We start from the raw sequence: 24411 nt of genomic DNA, 5'->3' as shown, positions 1-24411 counted from the left end.
TGTTCAGAGGGGGCGTTTTGGCGGGAAATATGTGTTTTTAGAAAGGAATTAAAGAAAATTTTAGTTAGTAAATCTCTGTATTAACAAACAAATTAGAAATGATTTACATAACAAATTCCTTGTGTTTATCCTCGTGACTTCTACTATCAATTTTTCTTTTTATCACAAATTTTTAGTCACACAGTTATCTATCCCTTGGCTCTAAAGATAGTTATTTGCCGCGGGACTACCTTGACGTAGATAAACATAGATTTTCTCATCTAATTGTTGTTTTCAAAAGTTCACATGGATCGTCCTAGGAATAACGAATATAGGAACTTAAACATTGTAGTTGAGGGTCCTCCTCCGGAAGATGTCTGTAACCAGGGGTATACCTTTGAAATGTTGACCACGGAGACCGACTCTGTGCATTTAAGTCAACACTACCCTAATATGAGAAACACATCTGTGCCGTGTTTTACGATGAGTGGAGGGCATTCTGCAAAAGGAACTCTAAAACAGGTTGCAGTAAGAATTTGCACCCTTCTGAAAGTATGGAGGATTTCTACTCAGACAGAAATAGCTGATAATCTAATTATGGAATGTCTTGGACCGGTCGATTCAATGCGTGCTGTGAATGATCCGGTCTATCAGAAAAATCGTGAGTCTAGCGAGAAAAGTATCAGGAGAAGAGTATATGATGCGATAAATGTGTTGATTTCTGCAAGGATTATTGATAAGAGTAACAAGAATATTATTTGGAAAGGTATATCTAGTGTACACCACATTCTTTCGGACACATCACCACCATGCGATAACTTACCACTAATACAACAAAGCATCCGTGAGAAATTGGCAGAATATGAAAGACTGCAATACCTATATTTTTCTCTTAAAACAATAGTAGAACACAATTCTCGTTCAAACATTAGAAATAATATCCAAAGCACTCCTCTCCCATGCTGTCTTATTATCGCTAATTCAAAAGACTCTAACATTTCTTGTATCTATAGAAGTAATAAGTCTGAAGTTGCCATTCAGGTAAATAGTATTGTCGACTTTCTTGATCAGTACGAGCTAATAAATAGAGTTGCAGCAAGCGTTAGGTTATCAGAATTAGGTAGCAATGGTATTAATCCAATATAAATTTTATATTAACATCATTTCTCTTTTTTCTTCTAAAAGTTGCTTTTTGATTGCCCTCTACAACTCCGCTCAAAGATACGCCTGATCCCCACCGTTATATTCAAGTATTTTTTTAATTTTGCCCTAATGAACAGGCTCTTAACATTTTTTTCGAGAGAAGTGAAAAACGATTCACTTAAAACCCAGGAAAATAATGACGTTACGTTAAATGATGGTTTAAATGCCGAGAACGAAAGCCTGAAATCTAGATACGCTTGGTATCCACCAATCCCGCAGGGAAAGCTCATTGATGCTGTCAGGAGTTCCGTACCAAATCTTTGTTCTGATCTTAGAAAAGGTAGCCTTGGAAAAATTGGAATAATTGGTGGTTCTAGTGAGTACTCTGGAGCTCCGTATTTCGCAGGAATCTCTTCATTAAAAATAGGAGCAGATTTATGTCATATTTTCTGTACTCCGGAAGCAGCAATTCCAATTAAATGTTATTCTCCTGACTTAATTGTACACCCACTATTGCCATCCTCACAATCTACCTTTGATGATGAAATTTATTCTAATTCAATAGAAGCTATTAGACCTTGGCTTTCTAAGCTTGATATAATAGTTATTGGGTGCGGTCTTGGAAGAGAGAAGGTTATTATGACAGTTATATCAGAATTAATTAAAATATGTCGTTCACTTTCAATTCCAATTGTTATTGATGCTGATGGATTGTATTTAATTTCAAAACAGCCGGATATAATTAATGGATACAAAAATTGTATCCTTACCCCTAATCTTACAGAATTTACCAGACTAGAAAATAATATAATGGTAGGGCTGGATGACAGTAATTATTCTAAAATCAATAAAAGTAGTGTTGATAATAAAAACATAGTGAGCTCAAAAACACCATACATCCAAATACAAAACGAAATCAATAAAGTAAACCACGACATGGACACTTCCATAAACGTTCCTAGAGTTTTACCATTGGGAACAAATGGAAATGAGGATTCTGAGTTAAAGTCTCCATGTGAAAGAACCCCTAATATTGAATGGCCCTCAATAAATACCAATACAAAATTACAGTTTCATGATGATGGAGAAGAAATAAATTTATTTTTTGAGAATGAAGATTCCAAAGAAAACGTTTCTGATTCGAAAACCTTAAATGAGAGCAGCATATTAATATCAAATCCTTTACGAATGTGCTTCTATGAACACGTAATAAATGAAAATTGTGTTATGGCATGTAATCGAAAAAACTCAAGTGTCACAGAATCATCCTTTGATTCGTCTGGAGAATCGTTTTTATTGATCGCTGATAGAGTTTTCAATTTATCAAGAAAACTTGGAAACTTATGTATCGTTCTGAAGGATAAAATTGATATAATCAGTAATGGAAATGAAGTAGCAATTTGTAACATTGCAGGAACGCTTAAGAGATCAGGTGGCCAAGGTGACATTCTCTCCGGCGTAATTTCAACATTATTTAACTGGGGGATTAAACACTCGAATCGAAATTCGGAAATCAACACGCATGTAATGCATCCTGGCATGGTCTCGACATATGGTGCATGTTTGCTTGTAAGACTATCTGCACACATTTCATACAAAAAACGATTTAGAAGTATTGTTGCAAGTGATTTGGTGGATAGTTTACCCTATGTTTTTAATTCAATCTTTGAAGTAAGTAGTTGTTTCGACAAAGAACATAATACAATTCTTGTTTTTAATGAACCATATTCGCCAACTAGAAGAACCAATTGACTCATAATCATCTTTCTCATTAACTATTTGAGGATTATAAATACCATTTTCCTCTTGTAGATATATTAAATATTGCTATTTAAATTATTTAAATGCCTTCCATGTAATTGTGCCATGTATAAATTTTTTTCCTGATATTTTTTGACCACATAATTTTTTGTCCAGTCTGAGAACTAAAAATTATTATTTGCATTTTTCCATTGAAAATGGGAAGCAAAAAAAATACTGGTTATATTCGAATAATAGGTGAAAATAATAATATATGTGATTTTGAGGTGAAATATATTGTGTTGAAATGTTTAACTGGTTCATTTAATAGTTTGTTATGTTCAGCTGATAAAGGTAGTGGAAAAACAAACTCCATATATGGCAATAAGTATGGGGACAATTTCTCTACTAGTAATGAGAAAGTTACCAATGAAAGTAATATATGTTTTATTGAAAAATTAACGAAAAGTTTGTTTATTGAATCAAATATAATTAAAAGTCGTTTTATGGAAAAAAATATGATTTTTTTGCCAAAATTCAGATGTTCTTTTCTAATGATAAAAGTGTGCAGGGATGAAAACTGCAACTTAGAAAATGTGTATGACGCACTTCAAGGCTTAGTTAACCCAGTAAATTACACATTTAGTGATGATTACAACTACTTCGAGCTTCTTCAAGTTGATATTCAGGAGCCAGTACAGTTACTTAATCTAATAACCATTGCAAGGAAGCTTCAACTCGAAAAAACTTGTGAAGTAAATGCTAACTTCCACACATTGTTGATTATTAACATTGAATCAATTTTGCTGAATAAAGAATTAAATGAATTGAAGACATTGAGAAAAGTGTCTAGTCAAATTTTTATTCTTGACTATGTTTCAACTGGGAAAGAAACCAACAGACCTCATTTTGAAGAACTCTATGAAAAAAAGGTAAACAAAGAGTTGTTGATAGCATTTTTAAAGAGCCTGATTAATTCAAGATCAAAGAGTTCATTATTTCTATTTTCTATATTGGTGAAAGGTATTCTAAACAAAACATTTATCACAATAATATTTTCAAGATTCAACAATTTGAACATTAAATTAAGTAAATCAGAGTTATATTCTAATGATTCTACAAATATGCAACTAAACAATTTTGGAGTGAAAATAATTAGCGATAATCCATTGAGTTCACAAGTTGAAAAATTACATAGTTATACTTCTTTTTTAAATAAAATATATTTAGAATTTGGTATTGAATACATTATTAATTCTTTAAAACACGGAAATATAGAGCTAACTAACATCTTTGAAGAACTTGCTCTATCTATTTACAATTTAAGTGGAAACATATTTGATTTCCATGAAATATCCAATTTCATTAACAATTTTCATGTTTTACTTAACTTTGACAAATCTGAATTGGATAACAAAAAAGGGAGTGACTCGATTAATTTTGCAGATATTTATTATCACATTAGTTTCTGGCTCAAAGACATTAATACAGGTGAAAAAAATAATCAAATGGAACTTTACCCTTTGAATGATTTATCAAATCATAAAGTAAATAATACTGGAATTATAAGTGAATGCTACAATAACGAAAGTTATTTATCAATTGTTAAACAGGTTGACCGGCGTGAAAAAAATATTGACTCAATTGATAATAATATTGATTACAAACCAGATAATTCTAAAAATGAGACAAGAGAGCCTTTAACCGAAAGAAAATGTGAACTAAATAATACAAGATTAGAAAAAATAGAACAATATAAATCTTTAAATAAATTAGGAAGATCAAAGAGTTGTATGAATATTCCTATGAATTACAATATACCAACCAAGGTTTCAGTTGCAGCATTCTCAAAAATATTACTTGCTGTTAACACCGCAAGAAGACGCGTGAGAGAGTATAGAAAAAAACAACAAAGTCAAATTATTGGAAGCATTGACTTATATGACGAGGAGCAAAGAGTAAACACCTTTTGGGGAACAGTATATAAGTCACCCGGCACTTCATTCGAAGACACTACCTTAAAAGAGAGTCCACTTATTGTTGATCCAATTGAAAAAGGTGAGTCATGTGATGTTAAAAAAAGAGAAACTAAGGATGTTGAGGTTCAAGTAGATGTTGCAATGACTAACCTAAGGGAAAGAAATAAACTAGTGGAAGTAAGATGTATTCAGATCGATACAGGAGGTGATGGAACAGTTGATAACTTAAATAGTCTTGAAAATATACCAAAAGACAATACAACTAACATTCACAATATCTCACATTCAAGAAAACTTATCGAACGAACAAAGGGAAGGGAGATGTCATCAACAAACCCCAGCACTAAAAACTTAAATATTAGTTACTACCCAATGACAAACTTTCGTTCTAATAATGGTCAATTTGTAGCATATAATATGAATTGCTTAATGTTTTCAAGTCAAAGAATGGGGTACCCCATCATTTCTCAAAACCATAGTCATTATAATTGGAAGATACAACCAAATTTTATAAAAAAATAGATCAACTGTTCATACTGTCTATTTCCTGTTTAACTTGTTTGATTATCTCTTTTGAAATAAATGGTGGTGGTCTAGGAGCTGATATGGGTTCCTGAAGCTCATTTACCGGTCTTACCCTACACTGGAAAAGCTCATCATCGATACATATTATCGAAGAAAGAATACTGAAATTTTCTGGATTCTTTAAAATATTAGTATCTTTAGATAGACGTATTTTATTGAATCTTCTTCTGGCCTCCACTAAATCAAGGAATGCAAGTCTAAATGATTCTTTAATCTCACTGTATTTGAATGCACCTTTTCCCATGTCAATAAAAGGAGGCAATGGAGACTCTAGAAACAAAGTCGAGTTTTGATCAGATTTGTGAAAGTACTCACCCTTTTCTTTCAGACGTATTCCAGTAATATTGTAGTTGAAAATAATACCAAATAATTCCAGAAAATCAAATAAGAGGTGTCCCAAAGTTGTTGACCTGTATAAAGTAAGTGAATAAGAGGATGAATGTTGCTGCAAAAATGATAAAACTAAGCAAAATTGAGAATATGAACCCAGACCACCAAGGTAAGTTTCATCTAGTCCCCTCTGGTGTAACATTAGTTTTATTATAAGTAACAGCGGTCTTAAATGACCAAATTTTTCGAGGCATTCCGCAATATGCTTGGTTGTGTCGACAGAACTTTCTTGGCTCAAAGAAACGTCAACAGAAATACACGCTTCAGAATCCACATACTTTATAATTGGAACTTTTGCAGTCAATATCAACTCTATTCCTGTGCATAAATTTAGATCCTTTAATACTTTTGCAAGTTCCCTCAATCTCCTTTTTGGATCTCCCGAAACATTTAAGATGCAAACGTCAATATCACCACTTGGTAGTGATAGTCCAGTGTAATAGCTCCCAAATGGTTGAACCTTAGATTCCGGCCATAATGAATGTGATATTACTACGATCCTTGCAAGTGTTCTGGCTCTTAAAAGATGTTCGTAATCTGTAAGTTCTAGCCACTTTATAAGTTGTACAATTTCATTATTTAGATGAATAAAGAAAATATCTATATTCGATACACAGTCAATGTACTTTGGAACAACTTCCCATGGCAGTTTCATCATCTCAATCTCTTTGCTACCTTCATTTGTATCGATGGATGTAGTTGTACATTCTTCTTTCTGGAATCTTATCTTATCTCTAGGAACTGAACATGATTTTTTGTTTCTCTTTCTTTTTAGTGATTTTATATTAATGTAGTCAAAAGTATCTACCATTTTTGATGTTTCGGGCTTCTTCCTAGATTGAATTGCTAGTCTAAGAGAATTATTCAATTCCAAAGACTTTTTGACTCTTTCCTCCTCAACCAGTAGATATTGATCAGGCCCATCAAGTTTAATATCATTTTGGTTGGACATTTTTTTCGTGTTTTATTTTTATAAATCTACAGGTATAAAACTAGGATTTGTTTTCGAACTATTGGCGGCATTTTTCGTTTGATCTTCATTTGTGCAAGTGAAAACATAAGCATTTATGTCTTAATTTGTATGCAGTTTAATGATGACTTATATATATCCTGGTACTTGAAATGCCGAATAATAACAAGACAAAATGTTTAGATAATGTAAGCAATGAGGACGTTAGACTTGAGTCAACTTTTTCAGTGCTGAAAAGTACCAATTCTAACTATTATCTCGATGAAGAAAGTGGATGGTCTGTCAACAATGATTCAAATTCGATATACAACATAAATAATGACATCTACTATAGTAGTTCCTTATCGAGACTGTTTAGAATCGATACTGATGGGTTAAAGCTATATGAAATGAATACAAATTCCGAGTTAAGCGAGGTTTCCGATAAAGAGGCTATATTTGGTCAAACAAAGAAAAATATTAAGATAAATATAATATTAGATAGGAATATTCATGCAGGAACTGCTGTGATTCCTAATCCTACAAGGAATATGGACTTGTGTGAAGATAGGCATATTACTCGAGCGCAATTTCCGACTAATTTCTTAAACCCTGAAGTAAATATGATTTTTTCTATTACTGCTGTTTTTGATGGTCATGCGGGCTGTAATTGTTCTAAATATGTTCAGAAAGTAATGTTAAATAACATGTTTACTTTTTATTGTCATAGCTTGAGCCGTTTAAATAGAAATGATCCCTCAACTATTGACTTGTATAGGCATTACAATTTTGATGAGAGCTATGGAAATATTAACTCTAATGAAATAAAATCGTTATGTATGGGTATTATTCAAGGTTTTGAACTTACAAACAACAATTTTTTATCTATTGCTAAGAAGAAAGGACTCAACGATGGGACGACTGCACTAGTTTGTGTGATATTCGGTCCAGATCCAGTGGACGAAAATTTAAAACTTGTTGTTGGTAATTGTGGAGATTCAGTCCTTATTCTTGGATATAGGAATGAAAACAACAAAATATCTGCCAAAAGATTAACCAAAGTACATAGACCGGACGATACGAAAGAAAGAGAAAGGATTGAGCGCGCAGGTGGTAGGGTAGAGCTTTGCAATGGAACTTGGAGAATAGTTGTAAAGAAACAACAAAGAATTTCGTTTGAAGAAAACACAAAGTGTATTGGTATAAGTACATCTAGGAGTATCGGTGATCTTTACATGAAGGAGCCACTGCTACTTTGCACTTCAAAACCGGATGTAACTGTACATAATATCGATATCGAGAACGATCTCTTTCTAATCCTAGCCACTGATGGGGTATCAGACTTCATAAGTGAGGAAGAATTTGCCAACATAGTTGGAAGTATGTTGAACCTTACTCCGACTGAGGCAGCAGGTGAGCTTACAAAGATAGCAGAAAAAAAAGGAAGCATGGACGACAAGACAGCAACAGTTATATTTTTCAGATGGTCAATTCAGGATCAACAAAGTTGCCACCAACAAATTCAGAATAAATGAGAAATTATGTTAGTCTTGAAGCTCGAGTTAAAATAGGTTCTCTTGTTTCGCTCGAACTATGTTTCTCCAGCCCAATTGAATTAGCAAGTTTTCTTGTTATCTCTGTGTGGAAGATATCAATTTTATCTAGAGTAGCTTTAAGCCCTTCACAAATTTGACATCGTAGTTCCCACTCCATTTCTAACAGTTTAAATAGCCTATAATCATTTGTTTTCTTCACTGGTTCAGTTGTAATGCGAATATTTTGTATTATCTTCCGTTTTTCCTTGGCGCTCGTAATATCTTTAATAACCTTGTCGTAGCTAGAGCACAGACCCAGATATTGTTCTCTTAATGAATTGTCAGATTCGCTTGTAGGTTTTTGGGAGCCATGTTGTTCTGAACCCCTGTATTGATTCGAATCATCTTCTTTGTCCCTATTTTCTTCATTGTGTCGAGCCCTTGTATGTGTTATTGAATTTTCTCCATTATGAATTCCAAGAAAACTATTTGAGATATTTTGTTGACTTATTGTTGTTGGAACAGGAGGAGTAATACCTAATAGTAAACAGTCTAGCCTCTTTAATGTTTCACGATCAAATATCTCACGATTCTTCCATATATTGAAACATCTTCTTGCTTTTGCCATATATTCGGTGTAGTACAGGTTTATTTGACTAAAAATATTGAATAATGCCTCTGATGCAAAATGAGCTTGAGGTTTTGACTTTTGTGCAAAATCGTTGAGTATATAAACAAGTGGTATTAGGTGTTCAGGTGGTGCTCTGCAGCTGTATTCTTCAACAACCCTCATATAGAGTTGTAGTATTACAGGATTATCCTTAACATCGATTATTGATTCAGATAATGAACATATAATATCTTGCTGTGTATTTATTCTCTGTAACCTCCAGGAGAATTGATGTATGTTAGCCTCAAAGTCTTCAGTATTAAAACCATCATTTGTGAGAGAAAACTTCATAATCCACTTTCGTTTAAAATGATGAAATACGGCGCGACAAAATAGGTTTTTGTATATTATAAACCTTTATTGCATTTTCTTTATATTTAATTTTTAAACAAGAAATCACTAACTATATCACTTAATCCAAATAACTTCATATTTTAAAGCTATTTTCGCAAATTTCTTAATAATCTGAAACTTATACAAGACAAGGATCTAAATAACAAGTTGTATTTGAATGGAAATTTATTATATAAATACTGTTAAAATTTATTTCTGTATTGAAAATGTTTTTATTTTATTTTAATTGTAACATTTTACCTTGAAATTTTAAAATATTACCTAATAAAATTGTCAGACTAGTCCAAGATCATAATATTGTGATATTAAGACTCCCAGTTATAGAGTCCGAAATGCCTATTGTTATTAAACCGGAAATTTTTTATATAGGGCTCTCATTTGGAGAAGAAAGTATAAGCAATGCATTTTGTAGTCTCATAGACGATAAAAATGAAGCAGCTAATGATACATATTTGTTAATGAGGGTATTAAACCTAATTAAAATTATTGGATTCGACTTTATTTACGTTCCGGTTTTGTATTCTAGCATTGAATTAAAAGGACACAAAGTACATGAATTTGAACGTATGTTTTTAAAACACTATACAATAAAAGAATCTGACTGGAATACGGGTGTCATCGGCACCATTCCCCCAAAAATAACACTTACTACCTCTAAATTAAAGAGTATATTGGAGTGGTGTACTTATGTTGGTTATCACGCAATTTTAATACCCATGAAACAAATATCAATTGAACTTGCTTCAGAAGTACTATACTTCATAGAAAGGAATATTTCAGGAATGCAAATTTGGATTGAATTATATATCCATAAATCTATGGTTGATCAACAGTGGGAAAATTGGCAGTTAATTAGTGGAATATTAGATAATGGTTCATCTTCGGGAAAAGTTGGAATTGTATTGAATATTAGTGATGACTTGAATGAATCAGATATAACAGTCTTACCTCGCTTTATTGGTGAGCCAATTAAATGTTTAGTTCTTAGTCAAAACACTATTCAAATAGAGAATGTAAAAAGTGATAAAAATGCTTTGTCAAAATTTATTGAGGATTTATTAAGACTAAAGATACCTATTTCAGTAGAACTTATGAATTCGTCACTTAGAATTGATAATAAAATTTATGAAGACACTTACAATTCAATTTTTAATTATTTAAATAAGTTAACTCCGCTGACGCAACAAGAGAAATATGAATATGATTATCTTGATATTCTTCAGATTCCTCTGCAGCCATTATTTCAAGACCTCAAGAGTATTCACTATGAGGTATTTGAGGCCGATCCCATAAAATATACAAAATATACGGATGCAATTCAATTATGTTTATACGAAAATGCTGAAAAGTTTGGCCAAATAAAAATATTGATTATCGGTGCGGGGAGAGGAGGACTTATAGACTGTTCAATAGTAGCATTGAAAAGGTTATCTATTAACCCATCTAATATCGTTTGTGTTGAGAAGAATGTAAACGCTGTAATTACCCTCAATGCACGTAAGCATTTTGAAAAAGATAATTATTGGAAACAAGTTGATATAATTCATTCTGATATAAGGGACACAATACTTGATCAAAACTTTAATATTATTATTTCAGAATTGTTAGGTTCATTTGGAGATAATGAATTAGCACCTGAATGCCTTTATTCAGCTCAAAAATTTCTTGAATCCGGTGGTATTATGATTCCTCAGAGATACACTTCATTTATAGAGCCTATTTCATGTAAAAAAATATGGAATAATGTCATGAAATTAAAACGGAATCATCCTATGGAAACTCCGTATGTCTCCAAAATCAAATCCAATTTTTTTGTTTCTGAGGGACCAAAAAAAATATTTACATTTAGTCATCCGGTGAGAAAAATACCAACTATTAATTACAACTCGTTATTTCGTACGGTAAGCTTTATCTCTAAAACTGATTCAATTTTACATGGTTTTAAAGGATACTTCGAATGTAATCTCTATAATGAAATAGGCTTTACTAATTCTAGAAATAACTTCACTGAAGGTTTGATTAGTTGGTTTGACTTTTATTTTCCAATTAACACCCCTATAAGAGTAAAAAAAGGTGACAAAATAGATTTCAGTATTTGGAGAAAGTCAACTAAATACAAAGTGTGGTATGAATGGCTAGTCACAAATCCTTCAATAGTTCAAATTCACAATTCAAATGGGAAGGGGTATCATATGAATTTGTAATATAAAACTATTAAAACCTATCTATAAGCATGCATTAATTTCCTAAATTAAAGTGGTGAGATTTTATTCGTTTATTCGGTAGGTCTATGGAATTTTTACTAAATGATTTTATGTTTCTTTGGTTTTCCGGTAATGTCGCACTCTTTCCATATGTCTTTTTTTTTTCCTTTTGACCATTACTTTTGTTTCTTAGTTGCCTTTTATTTCTCTCTCTACTGGCTTTTTTCTCAAGACGTGTCAACTCTGAATCTGAAACAAATTTACCTTGTTTTTTTAGTTCCTGAGGTGCTATTCTCGTGTTATCTGAAACTATCACAGGAATTGTATCTTCGACTTTAAGAGTGGGAATATCAGACCTTTCAATATTAAGAACAGCAGGTATACCCGAAGTGAAATATTGGTTTGACAGACTATCTAGCTTGTTCATAATTAAAGAAAACTGTTCTGCCAAAGCCCTTCTTTCCTTAATAATATCATCATTGAGCTTATTTCCAATTACTTGTTCTTCGTACTTTTTCGAGTAGATTTCAGATAAACTTAGCTTGGACTTTTCAACTTGAATTTCTGGAGTGTCCTGCATAGTCTCAACGGTAATTGGTTCAATTTTTGACACCTCATCAAAAATTTCATCCACTATCCTTTGTTTTACAATACCCTCGATATATTTATTGATATCATTTTTATTTTCTGTTGGTTGCTCTTTGTTGATGTCTTGCAAAGTATCATCTTTATCGGTTTCATAATTATCTGAGTTTGAAAACCGTGGAATTTCAAGGTGCAAATCTAACAGACTATTTTTAGACCTGTTTAAAGTTGAAGATTCACCTAAATTATACCACTCTTTTTGTTTTATTATATCTTCTTCCAATTCATCAATTACGTAATTTACCTTTTCCTGTTCATTCTTAAGTTTAGATTTAGAAAATTTGTTAGATTTATTCAGTTTATTTACATTCTCAGACAGTTCTGAAATATAGTGCGGGATTTTGCTACTGGACGAAAATTGTTCAAGTGGTACTTGATCTGAATGGTTATCTATTCCTGAATCAATGTATTTTGGCAAACTGTGTTCCAAATCATGAATGTAGTGATTTGTTTCATGATTTACTTTTGAGAAAAAATCATTATATTTACAATTTTTCCCGTACTCTTCAGAATCTGAGTCACTTAAATCAGAAATAAACGACCCTGCATATTCATTCGACATTTCAATATTACCTTCCATAAATTCTATCATCTCGTTGTAATCAAATAAATCAATATTATTATTCTCACTGCACTGAGTTTTTATTTCAGATACATTTGTGTCAGGTGCCATTACTTTTAGACGATTCTTGTTGATAAAATTTGCAGAAATATCTTTCCTCATAAGTTTTAAGTTGAAAAATAATTTAGATATAGAATTCTCATTATTAATTTTCTGATTAGTCTTATTACAGAGAGAAAGTATTTTTGAATAAAGCTTTCTAATCTGAGGCTTCATTATTAACTCAAGTGAGTCCCAAAAAGAAGCATGATTACAGTCACATCTTGATAGTAAATTATCTGCGTTTAATATTTCTTTCACATCAGGGACAATTAAACTGAATATGGAAATAAATGTACATTTTATAAGATTAGCCTCATCAACATCATAATTTAGATTATCAATGTTTTCAGATAGATCGTTAATAAAATTTTCAATGTCATCCATTGATGGTAATAAAAAAAATCATGTGGTGATAATGACGGGAGCGTGTAGAGAAAAGGAAAAAGCGCCCAAATTTTTCTTTAGTCAAAGATGACAAAAAAATCAAAGAAATCGGAAAAAAAATTGAAAAAAATAGATGAGAAGAAGAATAAGCAGCTTTTAAAATCAAGGAACAAACATTTGAAGAAACTTAAGAAAGATGGAGTTGAAGATATCATTAAAACTATTGAGAAATTTGGTTTAAATACGCAATTGGGAAATGAAGGTGATCCGATTCAATGTATTGTAATTTGTTCTGAAAGGCCAACTCCAAGGGTTTCCTCGTCCTACAATATACATCCTATTAGTGGAGAATTAATAATATTTGGTGGAGAATTTTATGATGGTCATGAAGTGAGTTGTTTTCATGATTTATATAAATGGAATATTGAAAAAGATGAGTGGAAAAAGGTTGTGGTTGAAAATGAAATTTCAAAAGGCACTTATTCAGGTGGGCCCAAGCCAAGATGCTCCCACCAAAGTGTTATTTTTGGTGATCATTTATTTATTCATGGCGGTGAATTTTCTACGGAACAACAGTTTTACCACTTTAAAGATATGTGGAAGTTAAACCTAAGGAACTATCTCTGGGAAGAAGTAAAGTTTACCGGGATGTCTCCTTCTCCAAGAAGTGGGCATAGGATGGTTGTATGGCGTCACTTCTTTGTTGTCTTTGGTGGGTTTCATGATACAGTAAGGGAAACTCAGTACTTTAATGACATCTATATCTTTAATACAAAAAACTTGCATTGGGATAAAATAGACTCGTCAAAATACGAAACACTTCCATCTCCACGAAGTGGTGTACAAATGGTACTGTGCCCAAACACAGATAAAATTTTCATTTGTGGTGGCTACTCAAAAATAAAGGATAACTCCAAAAATTCAATAGGAAAAGTTCACACTGACTGTTGGTTTTTAGATATGAAACCCTACTTAAATGATCATAAACATCCAGTTTGGGAGAGAATAAATAGGAAAGGAAATTCACCCTCACCTAGATCTGGCTTTTCAATGACAAGTTTTAAAAACCAGTGTATACTTTTTGGAGGTGTTTTTGATCGAGAAGATAACATCGGATTAAACTTAAATTCTACTTTTTATAACGATTTATTTACATTTGACTTTAATAGTAAGAGATGGTACAATGTAAATATTTCTGATAGAAAATCAGAGAACAAAATTATTAGCTCTGAATTTAAATTACGGAATAAGCACATGACAACTGAAAATAAACTCGATTATGAAGGATGTTATGATCAATTAGAGTGTGTTGAAGGGGAACATCGCGTAATTGAAAAGTCACTAAACTTGGAAAAAGTCACTTCTAATTTAGTTGATACAATCACGACCACTTCTAAAAATGTTATCGGTTCTCAATCATCAGATTCAAAAATTACTCAAACACATGAAGTTTACGACATCTCGGGATTTGGTTGTGATTATACAAAATATATTGATGGAAGTTACTCCTCTCCAATTCCCAGGATTAATTGCGGGATGTTTACTAAAGGGAATTGTGTTTATATTTTTGGTGGCCTCTTTGAATCCGGGAAGAAAATATTAACATTGGATGATTGTTGGTGTTTTAATATCTTGAAAAAGGATAATTGGCAATGTATTCTACCACCCAGTATAAACCCAAGTGACTTTTGTTACACAGAATCAGAGTCGGATTCAAACTTAAGTTCTGACCAGGAAACAGTTTTTTCTTCAAGTGAGGGAAGCGAATATTCAGACGAATCTTTTTATGAATTCGAAGATAGTGTGTACAAAGATAAAGAATATCATAACCGTTCAAGAGAAGATATGGAGGAGTTAATCAGAAAATACGAATTAAATGATTCGAATAAGACACCTTTAGTTAACGAGTCTTTAGGAAACTTCTTTATACGTACAAAGGAGTTTTGGATAAAACTATTTAAATCTAAGTTAACTGTGGAAACCTTCACTGAAAAGGAGATCTCAAGGAATGCATTTATTATGGCAAATGAAAGATTGAAAACCATAAAACCGTTCCTTGAGTTGTTGAGAAAAGAAGAGCTTAAACAACACTTGAACGAGTAAGTGTAATATCTTTTAAAACTTTTCAGCCCTGAAATATATGTTTGTAAATGTTAAAGTTATTCAAGTACTGGTTAAGTTGAAGTAGATCTTCAACCCAACATGTATTTTTTGTATTGTTCTCATCGTCTTCATCTGATTCAGGAAGTTCTGATAGGAATAATTAACAATAAACTAGTTAAAGTGATGGATTTAACTTACGGAGTGAACAATCAGGTAAACTATATCCAAATAAACAATTGCAAACAATATTATTGTTTATATCTGAATCTCCTATATTTTCTATCGTGCATTCCGATCCGTTTTTGCAATAATCTAATATGATAGAACTTGCGGTTATCTCACTACATTTTTTGCTCTCAGTTATGACAAAAACAGTAGCTGATATAATAAATAATATTTTATTTATTATCATTTTACATGTTTTTATTTTTTGTTTTTTTAATAACCGCCATTGCTTTGGATCTCTATAATATTGTTTTTGAAATGACGTAAACCTGAGACAGAAACTATACCTATTTCCTTGTAAAAATTTCCAGATACTAGGAATTTTGACTTCTAAACTTGATATGATTAATTGGGGAATCCGCGAGTGTACGCTGGATGAAATTATTCATATATTAAATATACTCTCAAAGCTTTCTAAGTCACAACTTTATTCATATTCTTGGTATTGTTATAATCAAATATTTAAGACTGTAGACTCATTAATTTATTCCTTGGAGGGGAGTACTCCAAATGAAAACTTTAATCCCACAATTAGTTCTAATTATTCATTTCAAGTAGGAAAAACGCAAATAAAAGAGGAACTTGAGGAATTTAGAATATTATCTGAAAAGGTACAGCATATCCGTTTCCAGGATGAACGCCAGTCTCAATGGGATAAAAACCAAATTTCAAAGCACCTCCATTGGTTAGGTGATTTAAATGATAAGGAAAAAGATCATTTCCAACTGAAACAAAGATTTTCCAACGTATTGTCTTGGTCTGGAAGATTATTAAGTAGAATGGAAAGATCAGTAATGGTTGTTCCAGATGTTAATCAATGCATTGGTCACGCTTTTGCTTTCGCCTTTTTACAAAAGGTAATAGTTGAACCCACGATTTCATATGAATTAAAGCTTAATGATGTCATTGATAGGGCAACTAATGTAGACAACGAGGAAACGGAATTTGGAAAAAAAGTAGGTTATAGGTTTCAAGAAATTGATAAAGTACATGACAAAAATAAAAGAGTTAATTCATTAAAGGCTATTAGAAGGATGTTACCTAATTTAGGATCTTACATTATTAGGCTAACAAGACTACAGAGAATGGGAACTCTTTGGTGCAATGCTATGCTATCAATATCTGTAGGAAATACTCGAAAATTTTTGGATGGATTGCTACCTGTTTCGAGAAATTTATTAAACAATCTTAATAATAAACTTCTATTGTACTCCGAAATTGTTGAATTCAAAGACGGATCAATAATAAATTTATCCAAATACGGCGACTACGTTAGAGAGCGAAGCAAAGATGCGCACCTTGCAAATAAAATATTCGAGAGTCTATATGAATATCTCAATACATCATGGAGAATCATAGTAATTACATCTATACTAGTTCCTTACTCAAAAAAGGAGCTAATAGATATTGTTGAACACAAATATAGTGCAACATTAGAGGCTCTAAGAAAGGATGCTCTAAACAAAAGAAGTGATAATCATGACTTCGAATGGCCATTGGGCTTGAGTCAAGATGCAAATAGCTTTCTAAAAAATAACCCCTCCGTACTTACGTCCCTTTTTGACACTTTAGATGAATATTGGAATACTTGTGCAAATTTACATCCTATATTGTACAAACTTTGTCTAGTTACCAACAAACTACGTGATATCTTGTTGTTACTGGAACTTCCGAGTACTTCTCCAGTTAATTGGAAGAGATTCGCATTGAGGACGAATAATTGTGAACAATCAGTGAACAAATTTACATTCTCATCTGCGACGAAAGCAGTAACAGAGGGGGTATTTGGTAATCCGGCAAAGCATGAAGAAGTTGAATGGGATTATACAAATTATCAGCAGCTAAAGTTATGTGGTATTGATGCTTCATCATCAAGTATAATTGCTGATCATATTAGTTTAGTTGATTGCAGCAACTTTGAAGGCCTAGAATACATAAACAGTGATAAATCCTGTAATTTGTACAACTCAAGTAGCATACCATTATGTGGTATTTGTGCATTTCCAGTTTCAACAGAGTCTACGGTAAAAACACAGTGTTATAACCCAAGTAAATTCAAATACGTGCCAAAATCAACATTAGTTAGAGGAAGATGGTATCATAAATCCTGTCTTGAACTCACAAACTCTGAATCTGAACGCGAGAATCATTCTCTTTTTGTCCTTCCTAAAATGAAAATACCACAAGTTATATAACAATTTGGATTTATAAAATATGAGTTTCATTGCTGTTAATTCCAAAATAATATAGTACTTTCTCTCCATAATTAAATAATTTATCATCAATCCTAGATAATATTGTTTGAAGTGCAGACAATCCATATTTGGGGACACTATGGATATTAATTAGCTCAGGGAAATTATATATTGCAAACATTGCTCTAATTAATAGAAATACAATAATTATTATTGTGAATGTTTTTAATATTGGAATAAGAAAAATACTTAACATCAATTGAATTATGAAAATTGACATTAAGATTCTTTCTGCAACTGCAAACATTCCTGCTGAAGTCATCATAAAACCTCTAATTTCACGAGATTGACCAAACGCAACATATAACGACCTTCCAAAATTATCCAAGTCCAGTTTGCTTCTTACAAATTTATTCATGAAGATAGATCGCATATTTTGATGGTTCGGTGGGCACTCCAGGCCATCTCTTATTAAACCTGGGTTAAAACTATTTCCATTATCTGTGGAAATCCCATTCTCAATATAGCAACCTAGTAGTACTGATTGGCAGTATATATCTACTGCAATCAATAAACTCAACAAAATCCAGCGTGAGCTAATTATCATCTTAATTAATTTTGAAAGTGAAATGAACTTTAGCGCTCAAGATGTATTCTTATACATATAGCCCCTCGAGAAGCATCAAGCCATTAGAATCTGAAGTGCCTGAAACCATTCTTAATATCATATGGGTTCACACCTAGAAAGTTTGAGACGATTGAATTCTTTAATTTTTTAGCATCTTGCTTATTCCTCCTCTTTATTTCTCTTATTTCTCTCCTGGCTTGTTTAAATGCATTTTTTCTCTCTCTTTTTTCTTCTTGGGTCTCGTTTTTATCTCGATTAGTTTGAAGAACGCATGAATGTGTGGGATTATTGTTAATTAAGTCGTATTTATCATGAACTTTACTTCTCGTCATTTTCTTCCCTATTTTGTTATTCAACGGTAAAAGTGTTGGGTAGATTTTTGCTATCACAACTTTTTTTGGTCTATTGTCAATACCATGAGTTAATGGAGATGATGTTTGAGAAACATTTTCAATTTCATTATCAGAAATCTCTATGTCTGATTCTTTAGGTGAACTCTCGAAACTCGTTTGATCTACTATTGAGATTATTTTCTCAATTTGATGCCTTTCAAGAGGGAAATTAATATCAATTACTTTCTCCTGTTTGTTTTTGACATCATAACATTTTGCCTGCCCAATATATTCATCAAGTATGTGCTCGTATTCATCGTATGAATATTTGTTATTATTTATTGAATTTATCTCGGTGATGTGATCTTTGATTTCATTGTTATTTGAAAAGATATTTGCTTCATTATATTCCTCCAAAATTTCAACAAGTGTATCATCTAAAACCTTTAAAGATAAGCTAGAATCCTCTAATTCGTCATCGTTGCTTTCCACTATTAATTTATCATTTGCACCATACAGTTTTTCCTTCTCTCCAGACAAATTCATGCCATTTTCACCCCATAACAAACCGCAAACATTAATATTCTTACCAACTTCGTCCATATTTTCTAAACCAGTGGCATCCAATATAAAGTCATCGTTTAATTCATCAAATTCTTCAACCTCATCGAAGCAATCGAATATTTCATTTAATTCACTTAGTGTTTGCGAAACGTCTAAAGTGGCACCATAATTATCAAGTATTGAGGTAGATGACAAAAGTAAGGATTCACGACTCTCATTATGGCCAATTTTTTTGTTTACATTTCTAATAAATTTATCACAATTTATTTTACATAAATGTTGTTCATAATCATATCCATCGTCAGGAAAGTAGTCATCTTTTCGAGATTCATCAATTGTTATCTCTAGGGGAGAATTAATATTTACTTTGTTAATGGATAAAACATTTGAATTATCTTTTTCAATCCGTAAATTTGGTTCATACTCATCTGTAAAAATAACACCACCTACTAAACTTTTGATTTTTTGTTTTTCTTCACCAGTATAATTATTATTCGAAGCTATAACCCATGTAGGATCTGAACTACCGTTTCCTGAGTAAGATGCTAATCTTAACTTGACGACATTTTTCTTTTTAATATGCTTTCCCATTTGTAGGTCAAAAATCTATGACAAGAAAATGTCAAAAGTCTTAGCGCAATTAGCGGTCTCAATATTCTAGAAATATCAACAATTAACTAATGAATAAAAAAAGAATTATATAATATTAGATATTCGCACTTAAATATTTCAGGAAAAGGTAACTTATAAAATAACAGAGCAATGTTCAGAGAAATAAAAAATATACGTAACGGTAAATCATGATTTAAAGACTAAGGTATTGTGATGTTGTGATTATCTGTTAATCAAATATTCAAGTTACATGAACTAATATTTGTGGCGCGCACCATGCCATGTGGACTGACTTTTTTAAATAATCTTTCTGGGTAACGAAGTTCTACCTATTTTGAGATTTAAAAAGGGTATAATTAATAAAATGGATACAAGGCATGAAGAGTACACTGAATACAAAAAGTTGCGACAGAGTGTTAAGCAATTACAAGATGAGTTGCAGAAACGCATATCCATTGAGGCTGAGTTAGAAAATGAAGTAAAAAGATTACATGAGGAAACAATTCCACTATCAGCTGCAAGAGCTCTAACACATGTGGCACTTTGCAAAGGTAGGGCTCTCGAGATACTTTCAGGAATAACAAATTCAAACTCCGTAAATACGTCAAATTTAAAGTGGGCTTTTAGAAGTTTATACAAATTTTCTTTCGGAGATATAGCGTATGCGAAAAAGATAGGTGAAGATAGATCTGCTCAATATCATTACAATGAAACACAACTACGTTTATTTAGACAGGAACAGTTACTGCTATTGGCTGAAAATGAGAGATTGTCCTCGCAAGTAAAGAACCTACAACTTGAACTTGCAAAAAATTACAAGGCAACCAAATTGGAAAAAATAGTGAGTGGTAGGGCTACAAAGAGAAAAAGCCAAATGAAACCAAAAACTGGGTCTAATGTGAACTCAACGAGTGATAATGCAATTGATAGCGGATCAGAAAGCGAGCTTGAATCTGAGTCTGATACTGAATCAGAATCAGGTAGTTGCATAGCTTTAAATGTAGAGCTTGTAACAAGACATTTATGGAGTTTGATATATAGTATATACTCCGCATTTCAGAGAAGGAAGTTTCTAGCATTCATTACCTGGAAGTTAGTGACCTGTAGGTTATCACACCAAATTGCAGATGGAGTTCCGAGTTCAAGTACATTCCAAAACGAACAAGGAATACATGAAAATTCAGGCTCAATAAATATAGGTCGTTTCTTTGAACTCCTTCAGAGGAGATATCGCACAATGCTTATTGCTAGGGGATTTTGGAGAATTTGGAGTTCATGTTACTCACCTCTATTTAAGCGCAAAATTAACTGTGGTATAGTTCGAGGTCCAGGAATGTCAACATTTAGACAAGTAGGAAATGGAAGTTTCATGATAAATGATTCAAAGAAATTCTTAGGTGGGATTGATGATATAGCGTATATAACAATACAAGGGTCAGGAGCAATTGAAAATTCACCAATGGCGTTTGCCACCCAACCTCATTACCTTGCGAATTTACCAAGCTTTTCAAAAATAACATATGCACCCAGGAATACTTACCTTGAAGTAAAGGATATACCTCCTTTCCCCAAGCCACGAGAAGGTATAAAATCATATCAATACTGGAATACCGAATATAATAAAAATATTCCACCCTACTTTAGACCATTTGACAGTGCAAACTCATTTTTAATGAGAAGTACAAATAGTGCAGAAAATGACGTTACACAGCATTCTGGAAATCCAATTGATATTTACTCTGCCAAAACCGAACTTAGTTCCTTATTAGATAAAAAGAATATAAACCAAAATGAAGAGCTCCTTCGAGAGAACAGAACTAACCAATTTAAAGTAGGCCCTATGGATAGTGTTTCCACCAAACTAAAATATCTTGATATTTTGACAGAGGCACTAGATGAATCCTGATTTTATATTTAGCCTTATAATTAATTTGACAACGTTTTTTGCTCTATCTGTTTTAATTATGTTGAATATTGTTAGTGAAAATACGCTGATTATATCGAAAAATTACGAAGGTAATAACATTGGTTAATCAAAAAAATTCACGCATCTAGTTGAGTAAATTAAATATTCATCACATTAAGAGATTTTTAAGATTTGAAAAGTTATAAACCTTTCTTGAGATATGGTTCTGTTGGATCGAACTTTTTGTAAAATCAGCTTGTCTGCTACTATTCGTATTTACCATATTGTTAATTTGACTTAACTCACAAATAGATGAACTAGGAGATGTTAGTGTAAGTACGACAACTGAAAGATTATCCAAGGATTGCCTCTGAAGTGCAATATTAACCAACTTCTCTGCCGCGATATTCGGGTTGTTAAACTCTACCAGCGATCTTCTTACAAGACTAACTGCTTCTTGATTTGTGATTGATTCAAATATTCCATCACAAGCAATAATTAAGAACTCATCTTCACGTGTAATAGTGTGAATATATATTTCTGGAATTGAACTTAAACCAGGTAATTTTGCACCATTACTTTTATCCCAATTCCCGAATGCTCTTGATACGGAAAGATTTCCGGAAAGATAACCCTCATCATCAAAAGTTCCACCTTCTTTTTTAACCCTTTCACGTTCCTCTAAGTTGCTTTTTATTCTGTGGTCTTTTGTGAGTAGCTGCGCTCGCCCACCCTTACAAAGAATTGCGCGACTATCGCCAAGGTTACAAATACAAAGTGTAGAAAAAACTATACAACAAACTATTGCTGTGGACCCACTGGAAACATTTTTAATCTGGTAGTTATCAGTCCTGAATTCAAAATTATCGTTCATCTGATCTACTTTTTTTGATGAATCATTTTCATCAGCAAAATTAGAGTGAATTGATTTTAAATACTGTTGCTTCAATTGTTTCTCTGTAGTATCAAAAGCATCAAGCAATGCATCAACTGTGTCTTTTACGCAGTCATCAAATTTTCTTCTCTCGAATGATATTGAAAAGTTAACATGTAAATGATTCTTTAGAAATTCTACAGAAAATTCACCATTGTGCCCATCGTAAATAGCAATAAATGGGATTTTTTGTTTAATGGAATTAACAGAATTTTTATTAGTATTTAATACATCTAGAGAAACAAATGTTCTGTCTTCCATATAACTTCTTGTTCCTTGAGATTCGAAACGACCGTAATTTAAATCAATTGAAAGTGGGTCACGTTTCTCAGTTTGCAATTTATTCCCTGCCGTCATCCTTGGAGGAGTATTTCCATCTTTGTTAATCCCATATACAACATATATGTAGATGAATCTGAAACTTTGTTTCATTAATGCCACAAACTCAGAATTTCCCATATTAAGTGTATTTCTACTCCAATCTGCAGACCAACCTATCTTCATTATTCTACCAGTTTTGTCAATCAAAAGTGGTATTTTGAAGAAATTTCTGTCCGGAAAATATCTTTGGCTTCTTCTCTTATTAATAAAATAATGATTTACAAATTCAACGTATTGGCTTTTATCAAAATTTATCTGTTCACAAACCCCCAAGTCCAAATAAAATTTTGTATTCTCGCCCTTTAAAAGATCAGAAACAACCTCTTTAAATCCACTTAACTCCTTTAAATTGGCAAAACAAGACATTATTAGTATAATAATAACCCATAAACTTGATCCTATTAATAGATGTAGTGGTAGGCTTATAATGTGTGATTAAATATTGCTTTAAAGGACCGCGGTAAAACTTTTTTCTCAAAGGAAAAATAAAACATCGTAAAATGTCATCAAAAACAGTAATAGGACTAACCAAATTTAATAACAAAGAAATCAAAGTAAAGTTATGCGGTGGAAGAGAAGTTTCTGGAATCTTGCGTGGATTTGACGGCATAACAAACCTTGTTTTGGATGAAACTGTTGAGTATATACCAGGTAAGTCCAAAAATATCATTTTTATCTGAATTAAGTACAAAATAAATTAATTTACGCGTTCTTTGCTAATAATTAGATAATTCGAACACAAACAACGAAAAAAAGAGATATTTAGGGCTAATTGTAATCAGGGGTGCAACTGTAAGTTTATAGAACTAAGGTTTAGAGTAAGTAAACTATTTTTAGGTTCTAATGATATGTCCTAAAGATGGAAATGAAATCATTGATAACCCCTTTTACGAAGTTTGAGTAGTATTAGATTTAACTTTAATTTACTTTCATTGCTTATTCATTTATGGAAAATCTCAGAACCTGCCCCGGTGTTTTTTTTTTTTTTATTTTCCGGGGTAATAAATTTTCAACCTGGAATTCCCGGTACCTTCGTGAAGTAGTCTGTTGACAGTTGTTGTTGGTTCGTTGGCGTCAGTTTCGATTTGAAATGGCGTTTGGTTGAACCGCACGGTTTGTTTGTGACTCTAAGTGTTGCAGTTTTTCGTGAACTCTTTGCGAATCTGTAAGCACGCCTGATTCTTTTGAGGTGTTGTATTGTTACGGTTTCCGTAGTATTGAGGTTGAGCATGAATGTACGACCATGGAATGGCGTGTTTCGTTTGAGTGGAAGTATTGTAGATATCAAAGATGATATTTTGCATATCTCG

General features: G+C 32.3%; 16 protein-coding genes across 16 annotated transcripts; 9 read left to right on the top strand and 7 right to left on the bottom strand.

The window, feature by feature from the left end:
* Positions 1-285: 285 nt before the first annotated feature.
* On the top strand, positions 286-1125 carry FG379_000287 (DP1 DNA binding; the record flags this gene model as incomplete). The annotated part of the gene is made up of 1 exon (XM_067325697.1): positions 286-1125. One exon carries the CDS (start codon positions 286-288, stop codon positions 1123-1125), a length of 840 nt encoding a protein of 279 aa, XP_067183241.1.
* A 126-nt stretch (positions 1126-1251) lies between these two features.
* On the top strand, positions 1252-2874 carry FG379_000276 (nucleotide binding family protein; the record flags this gene model as incomplete). Its single annotated transcript, XM_067325686.1, has 1 exon — positions 1252-2874. One exon carries the CDS (start codon positions 1252-1254, stop codon positions 2872-2874), a length of 1623 nt encoding a protein of 540 aa, XP_067183230.1.
* A 206-nt stretch (positions 2875-3080) lies between these two features.
* On the top strand, positions 3081-5329 carry FG379_000265 (uncharacterized protein; the record flags this gene model as incomplete). Its single annotated transcript, XM_067325675.1, has 2 exons — positions 3081-5246; positions 5321-5329. The coding sequence occupies 2 exons, from the start codon at positions 3081-3083 to the stop codon at positions 5327-5329; spliced, it is 2175 nt and encodes a 724-aa protein (XP_067183219.1).
* A 35-nt stretch (positions 5330-5364) lies between these two features.
* On the bottom strand, positions 5365-6768 carry FG379_000254 (TRF4 5 nucletotidyl transferase; the record flags this gene model as incomplete). Its single annotated transcript, XM_067325664.1, has 1 exon — positions 5365-6768. One exon carries the CDS (start codon positions 6766-6768, stop codon positions 5365-5367), a length of 1404 nt encoding a protein of 467 aa, XP_067183208.1.
* A 170-nt stretch (positions 6769-6938) lies between these two features.
* Positions 6939-8300, top strand: FG379_000243 (homeobox-containing protein; the record flags this gene model as incomplete). The annotated part of the gene is made up of 1 exon (XM_067325653.1): positions 6939-8300. One exon carries the CDS (start codon positions 6939-6941, stop codon positions 8298-8300), a length of 1362 nt encoding a protein of 453 aa, XP_067183197.1.
* A 4-nt stretch (positions 8301-8304) lies between these two features.
* Positions 8305-9261, bottom strand: FG379_000232 (uncharacterized protein; the record flags this gene model as incomplete). The annotated part of the gene is made up of 1 exon (XM_067325642.1): positions 8305-9261. The coding sequence occupies one exon, from the start codon at positions 9259-9261 to the stop codon at positions 8305-8307; it is 957 nt and encodes a 318-aa protein (XP_067183186.1).
* Positions 9262-9656: 395 nt separating this feature from the next.
* FG379_000221 (Hs17p) lies at positions 9657-11528 on the top strand (the record flags this gene model as incomplete). Its single annotated transcript, XM_067325631.1, has 1 exon — positions 9657-11528. One exon carries the CDS (start codon positions 9657-9659, stop codon positions 11526-11528), a length of 1872 nt encoding a protein of 623 aa, XP_067183175.1.
* Positions 11529-11562: 34 nt separating this feature from the next.
* FG379_000380 (Mpp10 family of U3 processosome) lies at positions 11563-13221 on the bottom strand (the record flags this gene model as incomplete). Its single annotated transcript, XM_067325790.1, has 1 exon — positions 11563-13221. The coding sequence occupies one exon, from the start codon at positions 13219-13221 to the stop codon at positions 11563-11565; it is 1659 nt and encodes a 552-aa protein (XP_067183334.1).
* An 87-nt stretch (positions 13222-13308) lies between these two features.
* FG379_000369 (uncharacterized protein) lies at positions 13309-15324 on the top strand (the record flags this gene model as incomplete). The annotated part of the gene is made up of 1 exon (XM_067325779.1): positions 13309-15324. The coding sequence occupies one exon, from the start codon at positions 13309-13311 to the stop codon at positions 15322-15324; it is 2016 nt and encodes a 671-aa protein (XP_067183323.1).
* A 160-nt stretch (positions 15325-15484) lies between these two features.
* Positions 15485-15736, bottom strand: FG379_000358 (uncharacterized protein; the record flags this gene model as incomplete). Its single annotated transcript, XM_067325768.1, has 2 exons — positions 15485-15495; positions 15523-15736. 2 exons carry the CDS (start codon positions 15734-15736, stop codon positions 15485-15487), a joined length of 225 nt encoding a protein of 74 aa, XP_067183312.1.
* Positions 15737-15890: 154 nt separating this feature from the next.
* Positions 15891-17744, top strand: FG379_000347 (uncharacterized protein; the record flags this gene model as incomplete). Its single annotated transcript, XM_067325757.1, has 1 exon — positions 15891-17744. The coding sequence occupies one exon, from the start codon at positions 15891-15893 to the stop codon at positions 17742-17744; it is 1854 nt and encodes a 617-aa protein (XP_067183301.1).
* A 10-nt stretch (positions 17745-17754) lies between these two features.
* Positions 17755-18351, bottom strand: FG379_000336 (uncharacterized protein; the record flags this gene model as incomplete). Its single annotated transcript, XM_067325746.1, has 1 exon — positions 17755-18351. The coding sequence occupies one exon, from the start codon at positions 18349-18351 to the stop codon at positions 17755-17757; it is 597 nt and encodes a 198-aa protein (XP_067183290.1).
* An 83-nt stretch (positions 18352-18434) lies between these two features.
* On the bottom strand, positions 18435-19859 carry FG379_000325 (uncharacterized protein; the record flags this gene model as incomplete). Its single annotated transcript, XM_067325735.1, has 1 exon — positions 18435-19859. The coding sequence occupies one exon, from the start codon at positions 19857-19859 to the stop codon at positions 18435-18437; it is 1425 nt and encodes a 474-aa protein (XP_067183279.1).
* Positions 19860-20244: 385 nt separating this feature from the next.
* On the top strand, positions 20245-21786 carry FG379_000314 (uncharacterized protein; the record flags this gene model as incomplete). The annotated part of the gene is made up of 1 exon (XM_067325724.1): positions 20245-21786. The coding sequence occupies one exon, from the start codon at positions 20245-20247 to the stop codon at positions 21784-21786; it is 1542 nt and encodes a 513-aa protein (XP_067183268.1).
* A 169-nt stretch (positions 21787-21955) lies between these two features.
* FG379_000303 (PP2C-like phosphatase) lies at positions 21956-23467 on the bottom strand (the record flags this gene model as incomplete). The annotated part of the gene is made up of 1 exon (XM_067325713.1): positions 21956-23467. One exon carries the CDS (start codon positions 23465-23467, stop codon positions 21956-21958), a length of 1512 nt encoding a protein of 503 aa, XP_067183257.1.
* Positions 23468-23601: 134 nt separating this feature from the next.
* FG379_000220 (uncharacterized protein) lies at positions 23602-23752 on the top strand (the record flags this gene model as incomplete). The annotated part of the gene is made up of 1 exon (XM_067325630.1): positions 23602-23752. A coding segment is annotated over one exon (151 nt), but the record flags the coding sequence as incomplete, so codon positions are not given.
* Between the last annotated feature and the right edge of the window lie 659 nt (positions 23753-24411).

This window comes from Cryptosporidium bovis, assembly GCF_009768925.1.
Source record: "Cryptosporidium bovis isolate 45015 chromosome Unknown contig_10, whole genome shotgun sequence".
Classification (NCBI taxonomy): domain Eukaryota; phylum Apicomplexa; class Conoidasida; order Eucoccidiorida; family Cryptosporidiidae; genus Cryptosporidium; species Cryptosporidium bovis.
The sequence above is the reverse complement of the archived record's forward strand: the minus strand, read 5'-3'. Positions and strand labels throughout refer to the sequence as shown.